The 23,536-nt window shown below is 42.5% G+C and overlaps 1 protein-coding gene across 1 annotated transcript in view; it reads left to right on the top strand.

The window, feature by feature from the left end:
* Positions 1 to 23,536, top strand: part of LOC124795555 — a 158,073-nt gene that overhangs the window by 87,737 nt on the left and 46,800 nt on the right. The window contains exon 6 of the mRNA XM_047259628.1: positions 21,334 to 21,492. Coding sequence (XP_047115584.1) covers positions 21,334 to 21,492 — 159 coding nt within the window. The remainder of the gene's footprint in view (positions 1 to 21,333; positions 21,493 to 23,536) is intronic.

Genomic DNA, 23,536 nt, shown 5'->3' with positions numbered 1-23,536 from the left:
TTGCTGTGGCTTGCCTTACTGAAGCACAATAATGATGTGCTAGTCTTGTGGGTATTGCCAGCTATTGGTTTTTCAAACACTACTACACTAGTCATTTGCCATCCTCTAGCGGAAATGGAAAGTATACAAAACTCAGTATATCTTATAATGTGGCTTTGTCATTATCTAGCCTCAAGTGCCTCAATTATTCTTCAGTTAACTAGGTTTATTCATTTTCATTTTGAGTCATATATTTAGTTACAGAATAACAATGCAAGAATATTGATAAAATAATATTGAATATACAATATAAGTGTGTCAGGATGACATATTACACACTCATACTATTTTTCACGCAGAATAACGTTACATTTCTCACACAAGATTTCAAAGCACATTGGGTAAAAGAGTCCACCTCCCCCCTCCTCTTCCTTCACCTTCAACATCATGTGAAAAGGAGGGCTCTGGTTTTCACTTCAGAGAACATTACTTTGCATCTGGACATAAAGTGCCTGCAGTGGGGTGGAGAGAGTGACAACCAGAGTTCACAAAGTTTAAAACCTCTACTTTCAGCAATAATAACTGCATTGGTGATATTTCCTTGTTACTTTTGATTCCTTCTGTAGTGGAGGAGTGAGAATGAACACTGCTAGGTTGTGGGAGCTATCTTCTTATGTGTCATGCTGGTGTCAACCAACATCTGAGGTGTCTTCGAGTCTTTCCAATGGCTACAGAGTTTGGAGTGATGTTGTGGGCAGCTATAGAGAAACAAATGGTGAACATAAACATTTCTTTATTAATTCATTCAATGTGGATAGTCATTCTGTTACACCCTCATCTCTGGTGCAATTTAGCCTCAGCTTGTAATTTTCCAACTTTGTAGCACTGGGTGTAGTAGACACAGCACCTGACATACATACACTGTTAAGGAGGCTGAGCTGGTGTTGCCAGCACAACAGGAGCTGAACTGACAGCAGTGGCCAAGGCACAGCATGTGGCTCTTTGTGGTGCATGCAATAGGAGCAGAGCTGCCCAGTGCTGGGGCAGTTAGGCAGCAGTCCCTGGTTCACAACCCAAGGACGCCAGAGGTGGCAGCAGCATAGTTATGTTGAAGACTCCAAGGCTGCAGCTACATCAGTGGGACACAGTCTCATGTCACATTCCTACAGAACACTGCAGTATATGAAAAAGTATAAATACACATTACAGAACGTTCAGACTGACTGTGACATAATAGTACTAACACCTCAGTCATTAGGAAAACCCTTTGGAAACAACAATCCTCTTTATCCATAGATAATCTACTGCATTAAATACATATACAGATACTATCCAGGAGTGACCACACTACTTCCACTTATCACAAAACAAGTATTTTACACAAATTCAAACACTGTTGTTTCATGTGACACTCCCAAAATTAATTACGTTTTTGGAAGTGCTTAACCTTGTAGCTTCTATAACAGCAAACCCCATGAATGAAATTTGAATTCTCAAGGGGAGTAGCAAAACATCACTCAAGAAACTGCTCTTGGATGCTGTAACACAGCAGCCCACCACAGTTGATGAGTATGGTGGAGTCACACTGCATTGTGATAAAGTGAATAGTTCACTCTATACAGCAAGCATTGCTGAAGCTTGTGCTTGGAGACAGGCACTGATCCCATTTGTCATGGAGAAACCTCAGCAACAGGGCCAGTTCCATAACAAAAAGTGGCCCACCCAGTCATGAGCAGGTACTTCTGCAGATTCAGCTCCTCACTGTCACTGCATAGGCTGACAGCACACAACCCCAGTTATAGGCAGGTCTAAACAATGTTCATTTTGTTCGAGCTTTTCACTAAATTCTTAAAAATTTCATTATACAGCTAATAAGCATCAAGCTTTCCAGTTGTAGCATGACCACTATCTTTTGCTATTGTTATGGCTCCTGCACCACTTGTTAGCAACAGACACAGTAGCTGTGCCAAAGACCAAGATGACATGGAGTTTTACAATTATTTATTGAACTTTCTTTACAATTTCTCCATCGTCGTCGCTACCCAGCCCTGCGGATTCCTCTGCCTGGCTGCTGCTGTTTAGATTGTCCGACAATGGGCACAACGTGCACCGCTGATTGCACTCAGGAGCCTCAGGCCACCAGTGCTCCACTGAAGCCAGGATGCCCTGTGGTTAAGACGAAGTTGTCGCCGCTCAGCGCCCCAGTACAGGCACGCCCGCAGAGCGGCGTCGCTGTGAGGTCAGCTGCCGACGCCTGCTGCACCGGCAGCTAGGAAGCCATCAGTCACGATGTCCATGAGGTCCCATCATGGACGGACCACGTGCCGTGGGGCCGGTTGCCGTGAAGTTCGGGCATCAGTCCCCGGCGGCGCCTGTGACCGAGACCGCACTGTGGCCGGTCCTGCTGAAAGTTCTCACTGTCGTTAGTCAGCCATGGTGCCAACCGAACTCGGGCCAACCTCCAGAGCTGAAATTGACATCTGGTGGCAAATGGATGTCTCCTGCGAGCTGGAACAGACTTCCGGAATCATCACCTGCAAAGATTGAATATTTGGACATGGACCATGTCCATCCTCTATTTATATCCAGTAGGAGGACATTTTTTACCCTCAGTGGTAGCTTTTTGTTATTACTCCCGCAGTATATTGCACTGTAACTTAGCGTGCTGGCCTCACTTCCCCTTACTCAGCACTCTCCAGGCTTCACTCGGCGCTCGCTCTGTGTGCGTCCTTGTGTCAGCCTGTTGGTAGACTGCTGCTGTCACAAGGCTATCTGTGTGTGCTTACTTCACAACACCTCAGTCGTTGGTGTGCCTCTGTTTTGCCATTTTCCACTGCATGCAGCAACGCTTACTACATGTGGCCACAACACTGTCAACACATGCAGCAGTACGAAGCTAACCAGCATTTTACACTCATAAACATGAGTGGGACAATATTTGGCACCTTGGTGCCTCTGACTGTGTTTTCTGCAGCCTTCATCTAAGTTAAGCAAAGGATGACAACATGTGTGAACCTCCAATACAGTAATGGGAGTGTAACCCCCAGACAGTAGTGGGTACCTGCCTGACAGTTGCCCCCCTTTCTGGGCTGATAACCATGAGTGATGGTCTGTGTTGCCATTTTTTTCATGGCAGCATCCCTTTCTTGTTACGCTTCCTGGCAAACCATCCTGGGCTTACATTACAGCAAGATATTGGTCACCTGCACATGACAAGTGTTTCTACCACTTGCCTTCATGCTTGCCAAACCCTACCTTCACCAGTAACGTCTTCAGAGCTCTCCACAATTGAGACCATTTGAAGCATTACAGGCTGGGGCCTCCAACCATCTCAGGATTTTGACTATCCAACTTGCCAGTAGAAGTGAACTAGGCACAATATCCCTTATGAGGGTACCAAGATGAATAACTGCTTGCATAAGGACCAGGACTGCTTCAATGCATTATTGACTTGCACAGTTTGTGATGCTCTTCCTATTGAAGAACAGATCCAAGTTTTCCTAAATTGTAATCATTTGTTTCTCTGTAAATGAACATCACATCTACCAATTTTTGTCCCATTCAGATAATTTCCTCATGGTGTGTTATGTCTTATTATTATTATTATTATTATTATTATTAGATTGTAAGTAGTCATTCAGTGGAGTTACTGGTTTTGGGTAAAGTGTGCAGAAGTGAGTCAGCTAGTTATGGAAGTGCTGTTTAGGTTAAATATGTTAAATATGTAGCCAATGAACCTGGTGGTTTATTCTGATTATTTTATGGGGAAAGTTGAATGTACTGACTACAATTATAAATTTGTAGAATGTATGTTGAGTCGTTGCATAACTACTATGATCTGAGATGTGGGGCAAAGATCAACTGAAGAAGGGAAGTGTGAAGTGTTGTTTGGTGCTACTAGATAAAATAACAGTGCTGTCATGGTGAATGTCAGGGACCACAGAAATTGGTCAGAGCAGAACTGATCAAATACAGTTACATCAGGGACTACCCACAGATGTGGCAGAAAATGCCACAATTGGGTGATTACCACATTGCTGGCCAGTGGAGGGACCAGTGATAAAGCAACAATGACACATCAGAAACACAGAGCCACTGCAGCATGGTGACCTGATTACACCACACTATAGGCTCTATTGGGGCTATATGACAGGAACTGCCTTTTCAGAACATCTACACATCAAATCCATATAAACAGCCCTCATTTTCAAATAAATGCTTGTAGTCTGGCAGTTGTGAGCTTCGAGAAGAAGTTCAAGTTGGTTTACAGTTTGATATGAATCTACCAGCTGCCACCATGAGACTTGGTCTCCACTAACTGTAAGCCTACTGTTGTCTCTGAGTCTGATGTTGTAGACTTAGCACCTTCCTGCTAGCGGGTACCTCCAGACCTCCTCCCAGTAGCTGATCCCCTCCTACCCTGGAAGGCTACTGTTTGCGACTCAGGATAGGCAGCTGCTCAGCCATCTTTGTCTGTGTGGCCATAATGTCACTGTCTGTCTACACTTGCGAGGACAAGCATTACTGCTGAAAGCTTACAATGTTTCACTATTTCTGGGGTTAATCCTGTATCTGTTCATTAAATAAACAGTTAATTCATTATGATGCATGTCTGTTAAGTCAGTTGGCATGTCAAGATAGTTTTTGTGATACACTAATTACAGAGTGTCTGGGGACCCTTACAATTATTTTTTGCACAAGAATCAAACATTGTGTAAGCATATTGTCATATCACTGGCTTGGATGTCGAGCATCTTTGTGAGTGGTTGCATTTTTTGCAGAGTCAAGCACAGGACACAGAGCAGTTATGTTGTGCTGACGGTACCTCTGCATGTGTAAGGCATTATTATGGAAGTTAAAGTGTTGCTACAAGTGCTATTACAGTGACATAATGAGATATGGAGGTGAATTCAGTAAAAAGAGCTGCAAAGTAGTAATTAAATATAGCGGTGCCACCGATAAAGTGTTTGAGTATTCGCTCATTGCGTGTCGTACCGTACGGCATCAATCATCCGTGCCGTGTTCGGTCTCCTGGAATGAACTAATGTGAATCGGTAAAAATAGTTACCACAAAGGACTGCAGTCAAGTGCCCACATGCTCGTACAAGTGAGAACTGAAAATTTAATTCTATGAACAGTGTTATATTATTACAAATGACAAGGAGGACCAGTCCCAGATATCTGTGTATGGGTGATGATCATAAGAACTTTCGTTCGATCATTTAGCTTCTGTATCTTCAACAATCACCCGCGTTGTGACGGTTACGCATATGCTCGTCCAAGAGATAGTGTGGACAGATAATAATCAATATGTTAATTGGCATAAATCTTTTGACTTAGAATGTAAGCAGTGCAACATGCACTGTTCTTGTTGTCTTGCATTGCACTGTTCTTATTCTTATTGTCTCAGAATATAGATGTTCATACTAGACGTAGGACAGTTTTGTGCTTAACGTTGAGTGGCTCCACTAAACCTGCTTGGATACATAATTTCAGGGAAGCCAGAAGCAGTGTGGAGCAGAACAATATGACTGCTGTGGGAGTATCAGGTACACGGTGTGGACAAGGTGTACGGTCGAAACGACAACCTGTTTAAGGGATCCCCACCATTTGTACCCCTGGGTGTGTTACAGTTGTACAGATATCATACATATGTCATTTTGAAGAGAAACCCTGAAAGTCATCTTTCATTTATACCACCACAGTGTAGTTTGGTTATTTGCCGATAGTCAGCGCTAGTCGCAAACATGGTGAGTTCAGGTGCGGAGTGATCGGTTTCATGAAATGATCTCCCCGATCACCAAATCTCACTTCATGTGACTTTTGTCTGTGGGGACACATTAAAGATCTGGTGTATGTACCAACTCTACCATGTGATGTAGCAGAACTCCAGGAGAGAATATGGGAAGCGACTGCTGCAATCAACAATTCCATGCTGGGACAGGTATGGCAAGATCGATTACCATATTGACATCTGCCAGGTTACTCACGGTTTGCATATTGAATGTTTGTAAAAAGCTTTCAAAGTTTCTCTTCAAAATGCAATATGTATGACATATGTACAATGTGTAGTCCTCGAGCAATAAATAATTGAAAGTGTTCCCAGACTTTATGTACACCATGTATTAAAATGGCAAAGTCCACATTTTCTAATTACTGTGTGACTAATTTATTTCTACAAAGACATACAATCAAAATATCATCCTGGACAAACACAAAATTGGCCAAAAATTAATGTGGTATAATCACATGATTACCTGCTGGAAACTGGCGTAATAATGTGGCAATATGGATGCAATATGGCAACAACTGTTGAACCTTATGAAACAAACAACAATTACAGGATCACTTTACATATTGTTCGAACCATCCATAATTAAACTTATGGTTGAAATTTGTAGGTTTTCAGTAAACTTGTTACAAATATTGGTCAGTAAATGAAAATAATGTCTGTGATATAATTAGTATGTGGAGATAATGTGACCTACTAACCTTGCTGACTGATTGATCGATCGGTTGATTTCTTTATTAATCCATGTAACAATTTACATTGTGTGGATTTCGTCAGCAAAATCATATACAATACAATATACCTACAATTTATACACATAAAATTAATATTTACACACATTTTTAAAGTATCTTACATTAGTTTTATATCCTTATGTAATTTTCTTACAGTACTGTACAATTCTGGATTTCAGATTATAATTATTTCCTCGTGTATTACAATGCAAGCTAATTTAATTACACTACATGTTTTAATTCAGATAGTCTGTTACTGTGCAATAACTTTTATTTAATAAAAATATTTTAGTTTTGTTTTCAACTGTCAAATTGTGTCAATATCTTTAAATTTTGAGGTAATTTATTGTATAATTTAACGGCATTGTACAAGAAGCTCTTCTGAGTTTATTTTTCCTTTCTAGATGCAGATTGTATTGGTTTCTAGTTTCATAGCTGTGTACAAAATAATTTTTAACATAGCGGTCAATATTTTTTTTTTTTTTTTTTTTTTTTTTTTTTTTAACGTACATAATACTTTGAAAAATGCATTCACATGGGACAGATAGGATTTCCACCTTTTGGAAATGTTCAAGGCAGTGAGCCCTACTGTCATTCTTGGTTATTATATGATTTGTTGTTTTCTGTAATTTCAAAACTATTTGAATATTTTTACTGTTGACTCCCCAAAATATTATTCCATAGGTAATAACAGAGTGGACATAAGAAAAATATACAGATCTGACACATGTAGTATCACACACTGCAGTCAGAATTCTAAGAGCATAGCATGCTCTAACAATTCTGTTACTAAGTGTTTTAATATGGTCTTCCCACTTTAACTGACTGTCAACGTGCATACCAAGAAATTTTGTGTAGTCTACGCATTCTATAGTTTCATCGTTTAACTTAAAGTTGTTATAGTGTGGTTTTTTGCAGACATAGGAGTTAACAGCATTTTTTTTTTTTTTTAATTTGGTGTTAGTTTATTATTGGATGCCCACTCACATACACTGTTAAGGGTTTGTTCGGCTTTTTCTTTCAGTGCATCTGGTGATGTGTCACTGATTAGAACATTTGAGTCATCTGCAAACAATATTGTTTGTACACGCTTGATGCTCTGTGAGAAGTCATTTATGTAAATGAGGAAAAGTATTGTGCCAAGGACACTACCCTGTGGGACACCTATATTTACATAATTTGGGTCTGAAGTATACTTTACAATATAGTTTGAGCAACTTGAAATATGTGTGATTTCAGTTATCTGTCTTCTATTTTTTAGATATGACTGGAACCACATTTTCGCAAGTCCCTTTATTCCCAGTTCATCTAACTTATTTAGCAATATGTTGTGGTCTACTGTATCATACACTTTAGTTAGATCAAGAAATATACCTGTTCTGTAGTTCCCTTTATCTAATGCTTCTAGAATGTGTTTTGTGAGGTGTGCTGTTGCTGATTCTGTGCTTTTCCCTGAGCGAAATCCAAACTGGTCAACAGACAGTAAGTTGTATTTATTTAAATAATTCATTAGCCTATCTTTCATAATAGTTTCTAATATTTTTGCAAAGTATGAGAGTAGAGAAATTGGCCTATAATTTTCAATTTTTCCTGCATCACCTTTTTTGAAGAGAGATAGTAATTTAGCATATTTTAAATAGTCTGGAAAGTAGCCATACTTGAAATATTGATTTATAATATCAGCTGAAGGTGGAAGTAGGCTCTTGATACAGTCCTTAATTATAAAAATGGTGACTTCATCCAGACCAGCTGAGTTATTGTTTTTCAGTTTGCTGACTTCTTTGTAGACTTCTTCCTGTGTTGTAGGGAATAACACCATTGAGTGTGATACACCATTATTTGGCTTTTTGACCTGAGGGGCTCTTAGAAAATTTTCCTGTAATTTTACACCTATGCTACTAAAATAATCATTTATATAGTTTGCCAAATATATTTGGTCTTTTATTAGAGTTCCTTCCTCTTTGATTTTCAAGTTTGATAGATTCATTTTCCTGGTACCAGTTTCCTGCTTTACAATCTTCCATACTGCCTTATTTTTGTTTTCAGCAGAGAGCACCAGTTTGGAGTTATGAGCTCTCTTTGCTGCAAGCAATATTTTCCTACATGTTTTCTAATATCTTTTATAAAAGAGTGAGAAAGCAGGATTAGTTTGACTATGTTTAATGGAGCTCAGGTACTTTAGTGTTTCAGATGATTTTTTGATACCTTTTGTGACCCACTTGTTTTTTCCTGCTGTTGATAATGGGCATAACACTTTAGGAAATGTTTCTTCAAAATTTAGTTTAAACACTGTCAGGAAATTTTTGAATTTTTCATTTGCATCTACCTCTGAGTGTTCTGAGTCCCATGTTTGTCCTGCTGTCTGTTTGGCAAACTCATATCTATTTTGTTTAGAAAAAAATCGTCTGTAAATATGCATTTTTTTTGTTTCTTCTGGAGCCACATTTATATTAATGATTTGACCTGAGTGATCAGATAATCCTAGCTCTGTTACCACCACCTCACAGTTTTCTTTGCCTAAATCTGTTAATACCTTGTGGCACCAATGAGATAGACACCAGTATCAATCTGAGCATCATCTTTGAACCAAGCGAAACATTATCTTTGTGTAGATCCGCCATCTAGTTCTTTGTGAGCCTTACTTGTGTAAAGAGGTGAATAAAAGAACTCCTCATTATAAGGTATTGTTTGGTGTATCTCACCCAAGCATCCACCTCACTGGTGACCCCGAGTTGTAACATCTTCCATTTTCATCGTTTTACTCTGTCCGCGGCCTCCACATTGCTTATTTTCGCGTGTATTACATCAACACATCATTCGAACAATGGCTTCGGCTGAACGCCTAATGCCAGATTTTGTGATCGACATGCATCATGTTGCGGGCAATGTACACCTGCCAGGACTGCAACACGGTGCCTCTCACTCATTGATTACACCGATTTCGATGGACATTTTTGTGCCTGCAACAATAAGTGAGGTTAAGAGTGTGCATGACTCCGGCTATCAGATGCCTTTGTTGCCGCCACATGTGCCCTCCCTCATCGATGGTGCAGTTACCTCTTACTGATCTCCATGCAGTGCGGGATCAATGCCGATTTCTGCAAATGCTTTGTTGGATAACCTGCCACCGCCAGGACAATGGTTTGCCACGCCGCAATCCGTGCGGTACCATGCAGATTCATGCCACGTGGCCGGAACTGCTTTGTTCACAGGTCAACCTACTCAGCATCCAACCACACCCGCACCTGCCTCAGTTCAGCATTAACACATGCCTTCCTGCTTCAATACCTCAGCCTGCAACAGGAACAATGGCTTGTTATCTGTGCCTGACCTCCATCTCCATCCTACTGCTATGCCACAGTGTTTTTTGCCATGACATTCACCTTTCCCGCACACTGTTTTGAGTGAAGTGACTATGAACAGTGAAAATTCACACACTCTGCCCAACGTTCGACATCATTTTCCTCACTGTGCTTCTGGACAGCCCGCACCTCCACAGCCTCCCTGCAACACAGGTGGCTCCAACTCTGATCGCACATTGAGTTTCCGCGGACTGGCATGCGTTTTCAAACTTTGAACATTTTTTCACCTGTCGCCCCAGGGCTGGCTCCAGTCGAGCTTCCGCTCCAGTTCTCAGCACATCTCAGTGCCTCATCTGCATCGGTCTTCCGTGACACATCAATCCGAACACACCCGCAACGTGTCAAACTTCCGCAACCACAATTGACACATTATGGTGTCTCAACCGTGTTGGCCTTCCACGTCGTGACGGATCGTGCTCAACCACAACGCGTCACCTTCTCGCTGCCACCTGACCAGCCATCATCACCACATACCCTGGAGACACACTCTCCTGGGATACTGTAGCAGCAACAGCTCGTTTCAGGCAGTGCCCTGACGAATTCAACTCACCCTGTTCTTCTGAACATTCTACAACTCTTACCGTTCAACCCCAACTGGGCAACAACCTAGTTCAAAATTGTGGACGAAGTGTTTGACAATTTCAAACTCAACGAATCAACCAGATTTCCATGCCTTATCACCCACCTGCACAACCAGGAGGACTTGATTGCTGACATGGTCTACGCCCCGGACTCAGCTACCCGGTACACTCTAGCCAAAAAGTCAGTTCTATGTCGGCTTGCGCGCTCAACTGAGAGAGCAATGCGGCAAGTGCTCCACCTCAATCAACTAGGCAATGACAAACCTTCACAACTTTGGAGACGGCTACAGGCCCTGGCAAGAACGATCTATACTCTGACACAGCTCTCCTCGCCATCTGGAGAGATAAACTACCTCCCCACATCCGCTTTGCTCTGGCTCAGAGGTCTCCCAAACCTGTCGAGCAGCAAATGACAATTGCTGACAAACTACATGATACATCACTGCTCTATTTCGCCAGCCACTGCCTACCTGGCAAGTCTCAGGTTCAGGCTCCTCGTCCTGCAGCTGGACGCAGCCGGGGCCGCACTGTACCGACTGTTCCGCTCGCTGCGGAACACACTAAACAGGCAGCTCGGACGTCATCAGCTCCGCCCTCGGTCATGCCCCCTCCTGCAACCAAACCGGCTGCAGCCTCTGAACCTCAGCCACCACCTCTGGCAATGAACTTTCCACAGGAAATGCAACCGCACTACCCATACTGTTACTTCCACACACGATTTGGTGAGGCAACATGGAACTGCAGACCACCCTGCTGCTTCCCAAACGCCAATCGCAGGTAGGTCTGGATGCCGCCTCCTGCGCACAACATGACAGGCACCTCCCAGTGCTCCATTCTGTCTGGCAACAATCGGATAATTATGGACGACTTTATATTAAAGATATTTCGTCGGGATACTTTTTCCTAGTGAACACAGGCGTCGATGTTTTGCTGCTTCCTACATCCTTAGTGTAGTTGAACATACACCCTCATCACACTTCACTGCAAGCTGTGAATTCTACTAAACTACAATGCTCGGGTTCAACCCCCCACGTTGTCTCACTCTCCACAAACTGCAAACTCGAGTGGACTTTTTTAGTGTGCAAAATTGATGATCCTATACTAGGCACTGACTTCTTGCATCACTACAAACTTTCAAAAGACCTAGTGTGAAACACCATGTTTCATCACCCGTCCAAAACTCACTTCCTCTGTGCTCCGTCGAGCAAACCCCCCCATGACATGTCGGCCCAGGCTCATCTAATCCATACATGCTCGTCTCTGTCGACGACCATACAAGAAACAATGCACAAGTGCCTTGTCAAACTTGAAAACATCGCTTGCCTATGCAAGGAAAACTTCGAACTCTCCCTCAGGCTCCATGAAACTCAGCTCCAGCTATCCGATGCAGCAAAGGATTTACAGACACTGCAGCAAGGACAAAGCAAGGTCAGTAAGTGTGCTGAATCTGCTTGCAGTCCCAGCAATCGAGCCTCTGTGTGTTTACCTCATGCTACCCCTCGCAACTGTGCTATCAAGCCTACCATAACGTGTACTGACAGTTCCACAGGACCGCACCCCCCTAACATGGCAGCATTTGACACGCGGCTGGACACAAGTGCGCATGCGCGATGAGTGTCACATGCTCCTGTACTGACAGCTCCTACCCGCCCCTCGCGGACGTCACCTCAAACAATGCAAACAGTGCACTTGCGCCTAGCGCTTCACCCACCACCGTGCTGCCACAGGCCCTGCCCTTGGACAATGGACTCACAAACGGCTCACGAGCTCTACCGAGCTCACCCAACCATGGTGCTACTGCTTCAGGCCGGCAGCCATCTTGTCACGTTGATTCCTGGGACAGTTCGCTGCCTCGGCTCCCGTTATCCACCGAGTGGCTCCTCGCCTCTCTTGCCCTGCCCACCTCACATTGTAAACAAACTGCCTCCCGTGCTGCCAGCAACATTTCCGTCATCACCAATGGCACGGTTCACAAGCTTCGCCCCCCAATCTCCAGTAAACCAATTGTACTTTTTTCCGAGCGCCTCTCCGACCTTAAAAAGCAGATCATTGAACCCTCTACCAACAGCTGGTCTACGCCATTCATATGACACCCAAGAAATATGGGTCCTGCCGCATGTGCAGAGACTACCGTCAACTAAATGCGTGAACAATTATGGACACATGCCCCATACCTTAACACTTCCAAACTTCTGCGTGTCGAGGAGATCGTTTAAGATCTGTTGGCTTCAGGCATCCTCCACCCCTCCAAGAGCAACTAGTCTTCCCCTATTCATCTTGTTTCCAAAAAGGATGGCACCTCATGCATGTGTGGGGACTACAGGTCCCTTAATGCCCACACCATTATCGATAACTACCCCATACCACATATCCAAAATTTCAGGCAGTTGCTTCACGGTTCTACCTTTTTCTCCATATTAGATTGTTTCCAAGTGTATCACCAGATTCCTATGCATCCACCAGATATTCTGAAGACAGCCATCATCACACCCTTTGGCCTATTTCAATACTGTTACATGCCTTGTGGGTAGAAAAATGCTGCGCAAACATGGCAGCAGTTCATTGATTCCATTTTGCTTCCTCGGCCTTTTGCTTTTACACCTACTTAGAGGATATCCTTATCTTTTCTTCCTTCACTGAGGAACATGATGTTCACCTCACTTCAGTCCATTCAGCCCTCACTGCCAATGGCATGGTAATCAACCATGACAAATCCCAACTACGTTCCACATCTGTTACCTTCCTCAGCCATTCCATATCTGCCGACGGCCTCCAGCTGACAAGTTCTCATGTCAAAATCATACTTAAATTTCCTCTCCCCAAAGATTATGCTCAGCTCCATCATTTTCTGGGTATGGCAAACTTTTACCGCTGCCATATTCCTCAAGCTGCCTCTTTCCAAATGGCGCTCACTGACTCTCTCTCCGGCAACAACACCCCTGGAAAATAGAAGTTGGAGTGGATCCAACCAATGCTTGATGCTTTTGGAACCTTAAAACTGCCCTAGCCAAAGCCATCACACTCGCCACCCTGACCCTGAGGCCTGTGTCTCGATCACGACTGATACCGGTGATTCAGCTGTGGGCGCCATTTTACAGCAGCACACTGCTGACTCCACCCGGCCCCTCTCCTTCTTTTCCAAGAAACTGACTAAGAGCCAGCATTTGCTGATAGTAAAAATTTATTTCTTTTTACTCTTTACCCCGTGTGACCTACAGGAATGGAAGACAGGTGCCTACTCACCTGTAGAAGAGAAGTGGGTGAGAGATAATGACACTTAAAAGATCAGAAAACTGCACTAGATATTATATTTAACTCTTCTAAAGAACTCTCAAAAACTCGTCTGGTTTTTCTGATGATTTAGGTGAACCTATATGCATTTGTCACTCATCTGTAGGTGAGTTTTAACCATCCTGGAATTATGAAAGAGTAAAAACAACTCAGAATAATTTACCTCTTTATGAAGCTTGTTACTGATGAATGAGTAGAAACTAAATCACTGATGATGGTCATACATAGAACACTGCCAAAACATGAACTCTGATGACTGTGATTCAGCTTTAATCAGTCAGAGATGGAAACAAATTAGGGAAGCACAAAAATAATTGACAACTTACTAACTTAATTTCACATGGAGACATGTAGCACAAATAACATTAAATGCAGACAACAAGTTGCTTGACAAGTATTATTTTTTTCTGTGATGATAGTTTTAATAGGTATCCTGTCTTTCACTATGTATCCATTTCACCTCCCCCTCTCCCTACCCCAATCTCTCACACTGTTTTCCTCTGTCTCTGACATAATGTCAAGTATTTCAAAGAGAATGAGTTGTTTTCAAAATCAAAATTATTCATTAAACATTATTGTGAAGCATTATTACCATACCACTTCAGCTTAAACATAAATGGTAGTACTTGGTATAAAATGATACTCAATTCTAGAACCCTCAGATCATAGTTATTGCTGTCACAAAGTCTTTATTTATTCAGTAACTATTTAACCAAATCTAGTAGCCTGTAGGTAGTTTCCCTCTCCTCTTATATAACAGAGGACTATACCAGTAACACATAGTACACAATACATGTATATAAAGCTTTTATTCACACATGATGCAATATAATGCCTAGACCTCACAACATGTTCTAGAGTGAGCTGCCTCTCATTGTCACAGGCATGCCACTCCAAATGCAACATACTCACTGATCGCTGTTGTGCATGAGGTGCTGGGATCTAGAAGTGATTCTGCACCAGCGCTCAGTGGTGGTGGACCACATAAGGGTGGTGGCAGTAGCTGTGGGCAGTGAGAGGTGCAGAGAATTAGCCAGCAGGGTGGTAATAAGCTCAGCTGCTGGAGAAAGCAGGGAGGATGCAGCACTAAAATCCACAGTTGGTTGATAGGTGGAAGGTGCAGATGAGTCAGGTAGCAATTGGTGTTGCTGAGAAGGCCAGAGACACATAACTGTCTTCAACCAAAACTTGCAAGTTGGCCAGTTTGTCCATGATGTATTGCAGTCAAAAGTCACAGATGTTGACTGTGACAGTCTCTGCTTTGAAGAGCCACAAGCCTGTGTCAGTGTCAAGCTGTGACTACCCCATTTCAACACCTGGAATGACCTGGTAAAGGGGGATTGCAAGGCTGGTGACATAGTGTCATTGTGGAGCATAACATATGCATAGTCTGCAAGTTTCTTGTGGATGAATGGCATTGTGGCTAGTGCACAGATGAGGGAGGCACTAGCAAACTATGGATGTGATTTTTGACATAGTGCAGCAATGCGGGGAGTTCCATCAAGTTTGGCATAAGATTCAGTAGAACAAATTCTGCCAGCAGTGTGAGAGTCTCATCACAGAGTGTTTGAATGACTGAGGCCTGAAAGTCATCTTTGAATGCCATATGGACACCAAGGAGCACCCGCAGAAGGACCTAAGTCTGTGCATTCCTGAGGTACATGAGTGCTGTCTTTATTGTATGGTGCCATTGTTTCATTAGACCATTTCTCTGGGGATGGAACGCCTAGGTACAATAACAGGATATGCCACAGAAGTTACAGAGGGTACTGAAGAGTGATTATTCAAACTGATGACCCTGGTAGGTAGTGATGACATCTGGGTAATCGAAGTGGTATATCCAAGCCACCAAGAAGGCTCAGGCCATGGATTCTGCCATGATACCTGTAACCAGCACAGCTTCTATCCAATGTAAAACATGATCAATCACTGAGAGTAGATATCCACAGACCTCTGACTCTGGCAGGAGTCTAATGAGGTCCAACTGTATCCAAAGAGATCCAACTGTACAGAGAGTAGTGCCCTTGCAGTTTTTGAAGTTTTGAAGTAGCATTTGCTTGTGGCAGCCATCTTTCGATGTTAGCACTCAAGGCATGCTGACACTCATGCACGGCAGTTGCACCTGATGCCCAACCAAACAAAGCACTTGGTGATAGGCTAGATCATCACTCAAACTCCCAGATGAGCAAGCTTATGGAAATGATCAAATATTTGCCATCACATAAACATGGGGAGGAACAGACAAAGCCTGTGCTGGGACATGTCACAGACAACACAGACATCTGAACTGGAAATTGATCAGCATTCAATTTTGAGACTGGAGAAACTGTCATTGAGTAGGGCATAAATTGTCAGGTCCTGTTCTCGTACCTCAGCCAGTCTGCTGTAATCAAGAGTGAGGGTGATCATGCTCACATGTGAGAGGTAATTCCTTGAAGATGAGAAATATCAGTGGAAAACAGGACAATGAAATCAAGACAATAAATTTGTCATATGTTGACTGTCATTGAGTGTGTCCAAGAAATGTTACCTCTCGCTTCTGCAACTGCAATTTTTCCATATTGATGGTAACCCATGTATCATGAATGGCAGCAAGAATGAGACTGAGGCATCTTTCATAGATTTGAGAGTATTTGGAGGAAATTAAGGTATCATCCAGGTAGGCATAACAGCAATCGAGACTGAAGAACACCTCGTCAATAAATCATTGCCACATTTTAGCTGCGTTCTTCAGTCCAAAGGGCATGACAAAGAACTCAAACAGGCCAAAGGTTGTAAAGTTAGCCATCATTATGACATTGTCTGTGTGCATGGGGATTTGATAATAGCCCTTGAGGCAATCTGTCACACTACAAGTAGTACCCCCTCAATCGAATGTATGAAGTCTTGGATGTTTGAAACACGATTGTTGTCTTGAATTGTGCAGGACACCACATAGCCAGACAGAACAAATTTTCTTAGGGGCCAACTTTATAGGAGAGGCCCAAGCACTTTACAAAGGACAAATGATACACAAGTGCACCAGTTTATCACCACTGCTTTAGCTGCATGGAGGACAACAGGTGCAAGCTGCCATGATTTGTCACTGAAGGGCAGGTCTGGAGTCATATTGATGTGGCTTGTCATACCATTCCTGATAGCATGCTCATAGACCCTAACCTCCCACATGTCATGCAGAATATTGGACAGGAAGGACAACATGGAAAGAATTATACTGGCCTGTGGCACCACAGAGGCTCTTGTGGGGCTGCTTCCTCAGTCTGTGGCATGAGGGAATATCAGAACATTGAGAGCATGATCACACTGACCAAAGTAATCACAGCATGTAATAGACATAGGACTTGTTTTTCTTGTATCTGTTGATGGAGGTCTTCATTGGCGGAATGTAACAACCGAGAACATTGTGAGTCATGAGGGAACATTCCTTGACTCTGATGATAGCTTTCAACTTCACAATGTGCTTGTGAAGAATTCAATAACAGTCTGTGTCAGCAGTGGCAGAGGCTACAGTTGTGTGCGAGCATTGGTTTGAGGCCTGTGATGGAGCCAGGGTAAATAGTCCTGGGATGGACTTATGTATCATATGGTGGTATAAGGGAGCATAGTTGAGACTGGGGGAGAGACAAAATCTGTAGAGGAAGTAGATCTACAGCACAGGATCAGCAACAAAAGCAATGTGGAAAGTCAAAGGGCAGCATAGCTCATCCATTCTTGAGTTTTATCACACGATTCGCAGTGCCATGGATGTTGATGCTACCATCATTAGTCGCCTGACGGTGTAACCTGAGGGCTTCAGAGTGCAGTTCAAACATCTGTCTGGGTACTGGGTGTACCTCTGGACGCATGTCAGTAATGAAGTATGTGTTTGTAGATTGATCACAAATACATGAACGTCCTTCAGCGAATGTTAAAGTCATGGAAGAGAGGCAACTTCATGTTCTGACATGAGCTGGTGCACCTACTGTGGCCAGGAATGCAGATAGTTGCAAGCAGTGGTGCCAGTCTGCAGGTGATATGAACAGTGGTGTGGCCATTTACCTGTCGTGTCATTGTCTGCTAATGGTGTGACGCCATGCGTGTACCACATTCCAGTACTCAGAAGGGGATCTGCAACTTCAGCTTCTTTTGAAGTCGATGGTTTTGAGTTTGTTCTGAGAGCATGCCTGCTGACAAGGTGGCTGGGGCAGGCTCACCCATAGTGATGTGCTGCATAACCATCAGCAGCCTGTCTACTAAGGCTGGTTTATTGTACAATGGTCCTGCCTCATGCACAATCATGGTTGGTTGTAGTTGAGGCAGAAGTGAACAATGTACAGCATCCAGTATAGGGTCCAACCTCAAAGCAGGATCCACCAAGGAGTGTAGTTGGCACTACAGATGAGAAGAAGACCACCAGTTAGTTGTTCAAAATATATCACTTGGCACACCTGTTGTTCTGGGGTGAAGGTGACCCACTGTAGCAATGCTGCTTCTGCAACGTTGAATGTGTTGTAGGAAGCAGGGCTGAGTATCATATCATTAATTAGTTCAGCATGTTTTTTAAGATGGCAGATCAGCATAACACACTTCAGACTATCATCCACTATGCTTAGTGAAGAAACAATGCTTTCTGCCATTGCAAACCACAATGTCACTTAGTTGGACCAGAAAGGTAGAAGTTTAGGTTTAAGTATAGATTGGCGTTGTGCTTTACAGTCCACTGACAAATGTACTGTGGGAGCCAAACACTAATAAATGATAGGGGCTACTGATGGCATCAGAGATGTGGTTGTAGGACCACATGTGGTGTCGACATTGAACAGCAGTCACTAATGCAAAGAGGCTGTATTGGATGACGACGATTGTGGTGCAGTAGGGGCGGAAGACATGATTGACACACTAAGGATGGAGTATTAATGAAACTTTCCAAAGTAGGTTCAGAAAGTAAGTCCATTGATAATGGCTATATTAGTAGCAATTGTTACTTCACATTCACTGTGTCCCGCAAGGCAACATTTGTGCTATCATCCTGGTCATGTTTCATATTGTGTGCTGTTGAAGATAATGGGGACACTGAGTGGCAGCAGGTTCTGATAAAATCAGAGCGGTAGAGCCACGTGGGACAGCTGACAGAACATAACTTATATGGATACGGCGTCTGTTGTTTAGGACATTTCCAAAACAACAGACACCATTGATGACCTGCAGCCATCTAGAATGAAATTAGAATTATATATTAATACCTTCAGCTGCTGATGGGCATTGATATACATCAACAGGGACAGGTGAAAATGTGTGCCCCGACCGGGACTCGAATGCAGGATCTCCTGCTTACATGGCAGACACTCTATCCACCTGAGCCACTGAGGACACAGAGGATAGTGCGACTGCAGGGTCTATCTTGAGCATGCCTTCTGCGAGACCCACATTCTCACCTTATATGTCCGAAAGAACAGACACCACATCCATATAAGTATATAGTTCTGGCAATACCGGCCATGACCTTCGTCTTCCATGCAGATGCACACATATTACCGGAACTCTTACGGGACTTGGTAAGAATGTCTTCCACAAGTAATGATTGTGTTGGGTTGGGACACTACGAATGTAGTATGTGGACATATAAGGTGAGAATGTGGGTCTCAGGGGAGGCATGCGCAAGATAGTCCCTGCAGTCGCACTATCCTCTGTGCCATCGGTGGCTCAGATGGATGGAGCTTCTGCCATGTAAGCAGGAGATCCCGGGTTCGAGTTCCGGTTGAGGCACACATTTTCACCTGTCCCCGTTGATATATATCAATACCCATCAGCAGCTAAATGTATTAATACATAATTCTAATTTCGCTGACAAAACAGGTTTCACGTCCATTGGCTGAATTGTTAATATGAAATAAGGTGATTCATTGTGATATTTTGTGGTTATCACAGCTTTCTTGATAGTCAGGTCGCCAGTGTAGGTTGTTTCCATTGTACAGGGTAGGGTAACATACCATTAATACACGGGGCATTATACACTCATCAAAAAGAGTTTTGCATCACCTCGGTTCTGAGAGTTCCAGAACCTGTATAGAAAATTGGAGTAGAGATCAACATAAACACTATTTCCACCCTTTTTATTGCTATTGGAAACCACACATTGTATGTTGTACCACTATACAGCAAAATCTTCAGAGGTCGTGGTCCAGATTGCTGTACACACCAGTACCTCTAATACCCAGTGGTTTTCATGTGTGCTTCTACTCATCATGGCATACTATCCACAAGTTCATCAAGGCACTGTGGGACCCGATTGTCCCACTCATCAATGAAATTTTGGTGTAAATTCCTCAGAGTGGTTGGTGGGTCATGTCATCCATAAACAGCCCTTTTAAGTCTATCCCAGGCTTGTTCGATAGGATTAATGTCTGGAGAACTTTCTGGCCACTCTAGCCAAACAATGTCATTATCCAGAAAGAAGTCATTCACAAGATGTGCACAATTGGTGCGTGAATTGTCATCCATGAAGACAAATGCCTTGCCAATATGCTTCTGATGTGGTTGCACTATCAGTCGGAGGATGGCATTCACGTATTACACAGCCGTTGCGACACCTCCTATGGCCACCAGTGGCATACGTTGGCTCCGCATAATGCCACCCCAAAACAGCAGGGAACCTCCACCTTGCTGCACTCACTGGTCAGTGTGTCTAAGGCATTCAGCCTGACCAGATTTCCTCCAAACATGTCCCCAACAACTGTCTGGTTGAAGGCATATGCTACACTCACTGGTGAAGAGAACATGATGCCAATCCTGAGTAGTCCATTCAGCATGTTGTTGGGCCCATCTGTATTGCATTGCATGGTGTTGTGGATGCAAAGATGGACCTCACCATAGAAGTTTGGAGTGAAGTTGCGCATCATGCAGCCTATTGTGCACAGTTTGAGATGTAACACGACATCCTATGCCTGCATAAAAAGCATTATTCAACATGATGGCTTGCTGTCAGGGCTCCTCCAAGCCATAATCCATAGGCATCAGTTATCCACTGCGGTAGTGGCCCTTGGGCGGCCTGAGCAAGACATGTCATTGATAGTTCCTGTCTCTCTGTATCTCCTCCATGTCTGAACAACATTGCTTTGGTTCACTCTGAGACGCCTGGATGGTGGGATGACTGGAACTGACCAGCTGTCAGACACCCTCCTTCTAATAGGCACTGCCCATGCATGGTTGTTTACATCTTTGGGCAGGTTTAGTGATATCTCTGAACAGTCAAAGCGACTGTATCTGTGATACAATATCCACTGTCAAGGTCTGTCTTCAGGAGTTCTGGGAACCGGGGTGCTGCAAAACTTTTTTTGATGTTTGTATATGGATGCAAACCTTTTATTGGCACATGACACAATACAGTGCATATACCTTGTACCACGCATCTTATAGTCGCAGACATTCCATTCCAGCACATGACTTTTTTTTCAGTTAACATTCTTTTTCATGGTAATGGTCTATTTATGAGCTTTATTGCTCCAAAAAACAATAACAGAGGAGTGTATCTTTTCATGAAAGATTCTTAAGTTCATGTATTCTACAGTGTCCGTGTTTTATATAGTGTGTTAAGAATTTTATATTTTATCTTTCAGAGACAAGAGTTGGATTACTCTTACTAAACTGGTTTATTGGGCAGGAAGCAAATTCAGCATACAATGAATTGTCACCTATATTCAATACTAATGTAACATATAATATCACTAGTAGTGCTCCAAAGTATGTGAAGGTGCAACATGAAGTCACAGTCAAAGGTAAATAATACTGTATTAAAATGAATAATAGCCAGAACTGTTAAAACCAGTACATCATTTGTAATTACAGTCATCACTTTTGTACCACAAATCTAATAACAAACCAGTAGACCAGTATACATGGATCATCTAACTTGTCTGTGTGTTATTTCATGTAGGTTATATTTCCATAAGTGTAACAAAATAATCAGAGTGGTCTCATCAGTTTTTGTTAAAACTGATGTGATCGGCTTAATTTAAATTCTCCGTTATGATTTATGTGAGAAAAAATGGGTCTTTGTCCATGTTACAACATCTTGTACTAAAGGAAGCATCTTTAGGGCAAATGGGGAGGGGTGAATGTCAACAATATAGATATAGAATAAATGTGTTCACAGCTCATAATTTTTATAGGCTTTGTAGCTTTCATCCTTCATTTATTTACATTTTGTTTTTCCGTTCTTTTACCGTTCCACATGATAGTCCATTATAAGATATTGACAGTATTTGTTATAGTATGGGAGTCTATACTTACTAGCAGGGATGGCTAGAGGACAAATGTAAGGATGTAGAGGCTTATCTCGATAGGGGTAAGATAGATATTGCCTACAGGAAAATTAAAGAGACCTTTGGAGAAAAGAGAACCACTTGTATGAACATCAAGAGCTCAGATGGAAACCCAGTTCTAAGCAAAGAAAGGAAAGCAGAAAGGTGGAAGGAGTATATAGAGGGTCTATACAAGGGTGATGTACTTGAGGACAATATTATGGAAATGGAAGAGGATGTATATGAAGATGAAATGGGAGGTACGATACTGAGTGAAGAGTTTGACAGAGCACTGAAAGACCTGAGTCGAAACAAGGCCCCGGGAGCAGACAACATTCCATTAGAACTACTGATGGCCTTGGGAGAGCCAGTCCTGACAAAACTCTACCATCTGGTGAGCAAAATGTATGAGACAGGCAAAATACCCTCAGACTTCAAGAAGAATATAATAATTCCAATCCCAAAAAAAGCAGGTGTTGACAGATGTGAAAATTACGGAACTATCAGTTTAATAAGTCACAGCTGCAAAATACTAATGCGAATTCTTTACAGACGAATGGAAAAACTAGTAGAAGCCGACCTTTGGGAACATCAGTTTAGATTCTGTAGAAATATTGGAACACATGAGGCAATACTGACCTTACGACTTATCTTAGAAGAAAGATAAAGGAAAGGCAAACCTATGTTTCTAGCATTTGTAGACTTAGAGAAAGCTTTTGACAATGTTGACTGGAATACTCTCTTTCAAATTCTAAAGGTGGCAGGGGTAAAATACAGGGAGCAAAAGACTATTTACAGTTTGTACAGAAAGCAGATGGCAGTTATAAGAGTCGAGGGGCATGAAAGGGTATCTGTGGTTGGGAAGGGAGTGAGACAGGATTGCAGCCTATCCCCGATGTTATTCAATCTGTATATTGAGCAAGCAGTAAAGGAAACAAAAGAAAAATTTGGAGTAGGTATTAAAATCCATGGAGAAGAAATAAAAACTTTGAGGTTCACCGATGACATTGTAATTCTATCAGAGACAGCAAAGGACCTGGAAGAGCAGTTGAATGGAATGGACAGTGTCTTGAAAGGAGGATATAAGATGAACATCAACAAAAGCAAAATGAGTATAATGGAATGTAGTCGAATTAAGTCAGGTGATGCTGAGGGAATTAGATTAGGAAATAAGACACTTAAAGTAGTAAAGTAGTTTTGCTATTTGGGTAGCAATATAACTGATGATGGTCAAAGTAGAGAGGATATAAAATGTAGACTGGCAATGGCAAGGAAAGTGTTTCTGAAGAAGAGAAATTTGTTAACATCGAGTATAGATTTAAGTGTCAGGAAGTCGTTTCTGAAAGTATTTGTATGGGGTGTAGCCATGTATAGAAGTGAAACATGGATGATAAATAGTTTGGACAAGAAGAGAATAGAAGCTTTCGAAATGTGGTACTACAGAAGAATGCTGAAGATTAGATGGATAGATCACATAACTAATGATGAAGTATTGAATATAATTGGGGAGAAGAGGAGT

This window comes from Schistocerca piceifrons, chromosome 4 (genome assembly GCF_021461385.2).
Source record: "Schistocerca piceifrons isolate TAMUIC-IGC-003096 chromosome 4, iqSchPice1.1, whole genome shotgun sequence".
Lineage (NCBI taxonomy): Eukaryota > Metazoa > Arthropoda > Insecta > Orthoptera > Acrididae > Schistocerca > Schistocerca piceifrons.
This window is presented reverse-complemented; position numbering and strand designations above follow the sequence as displayed.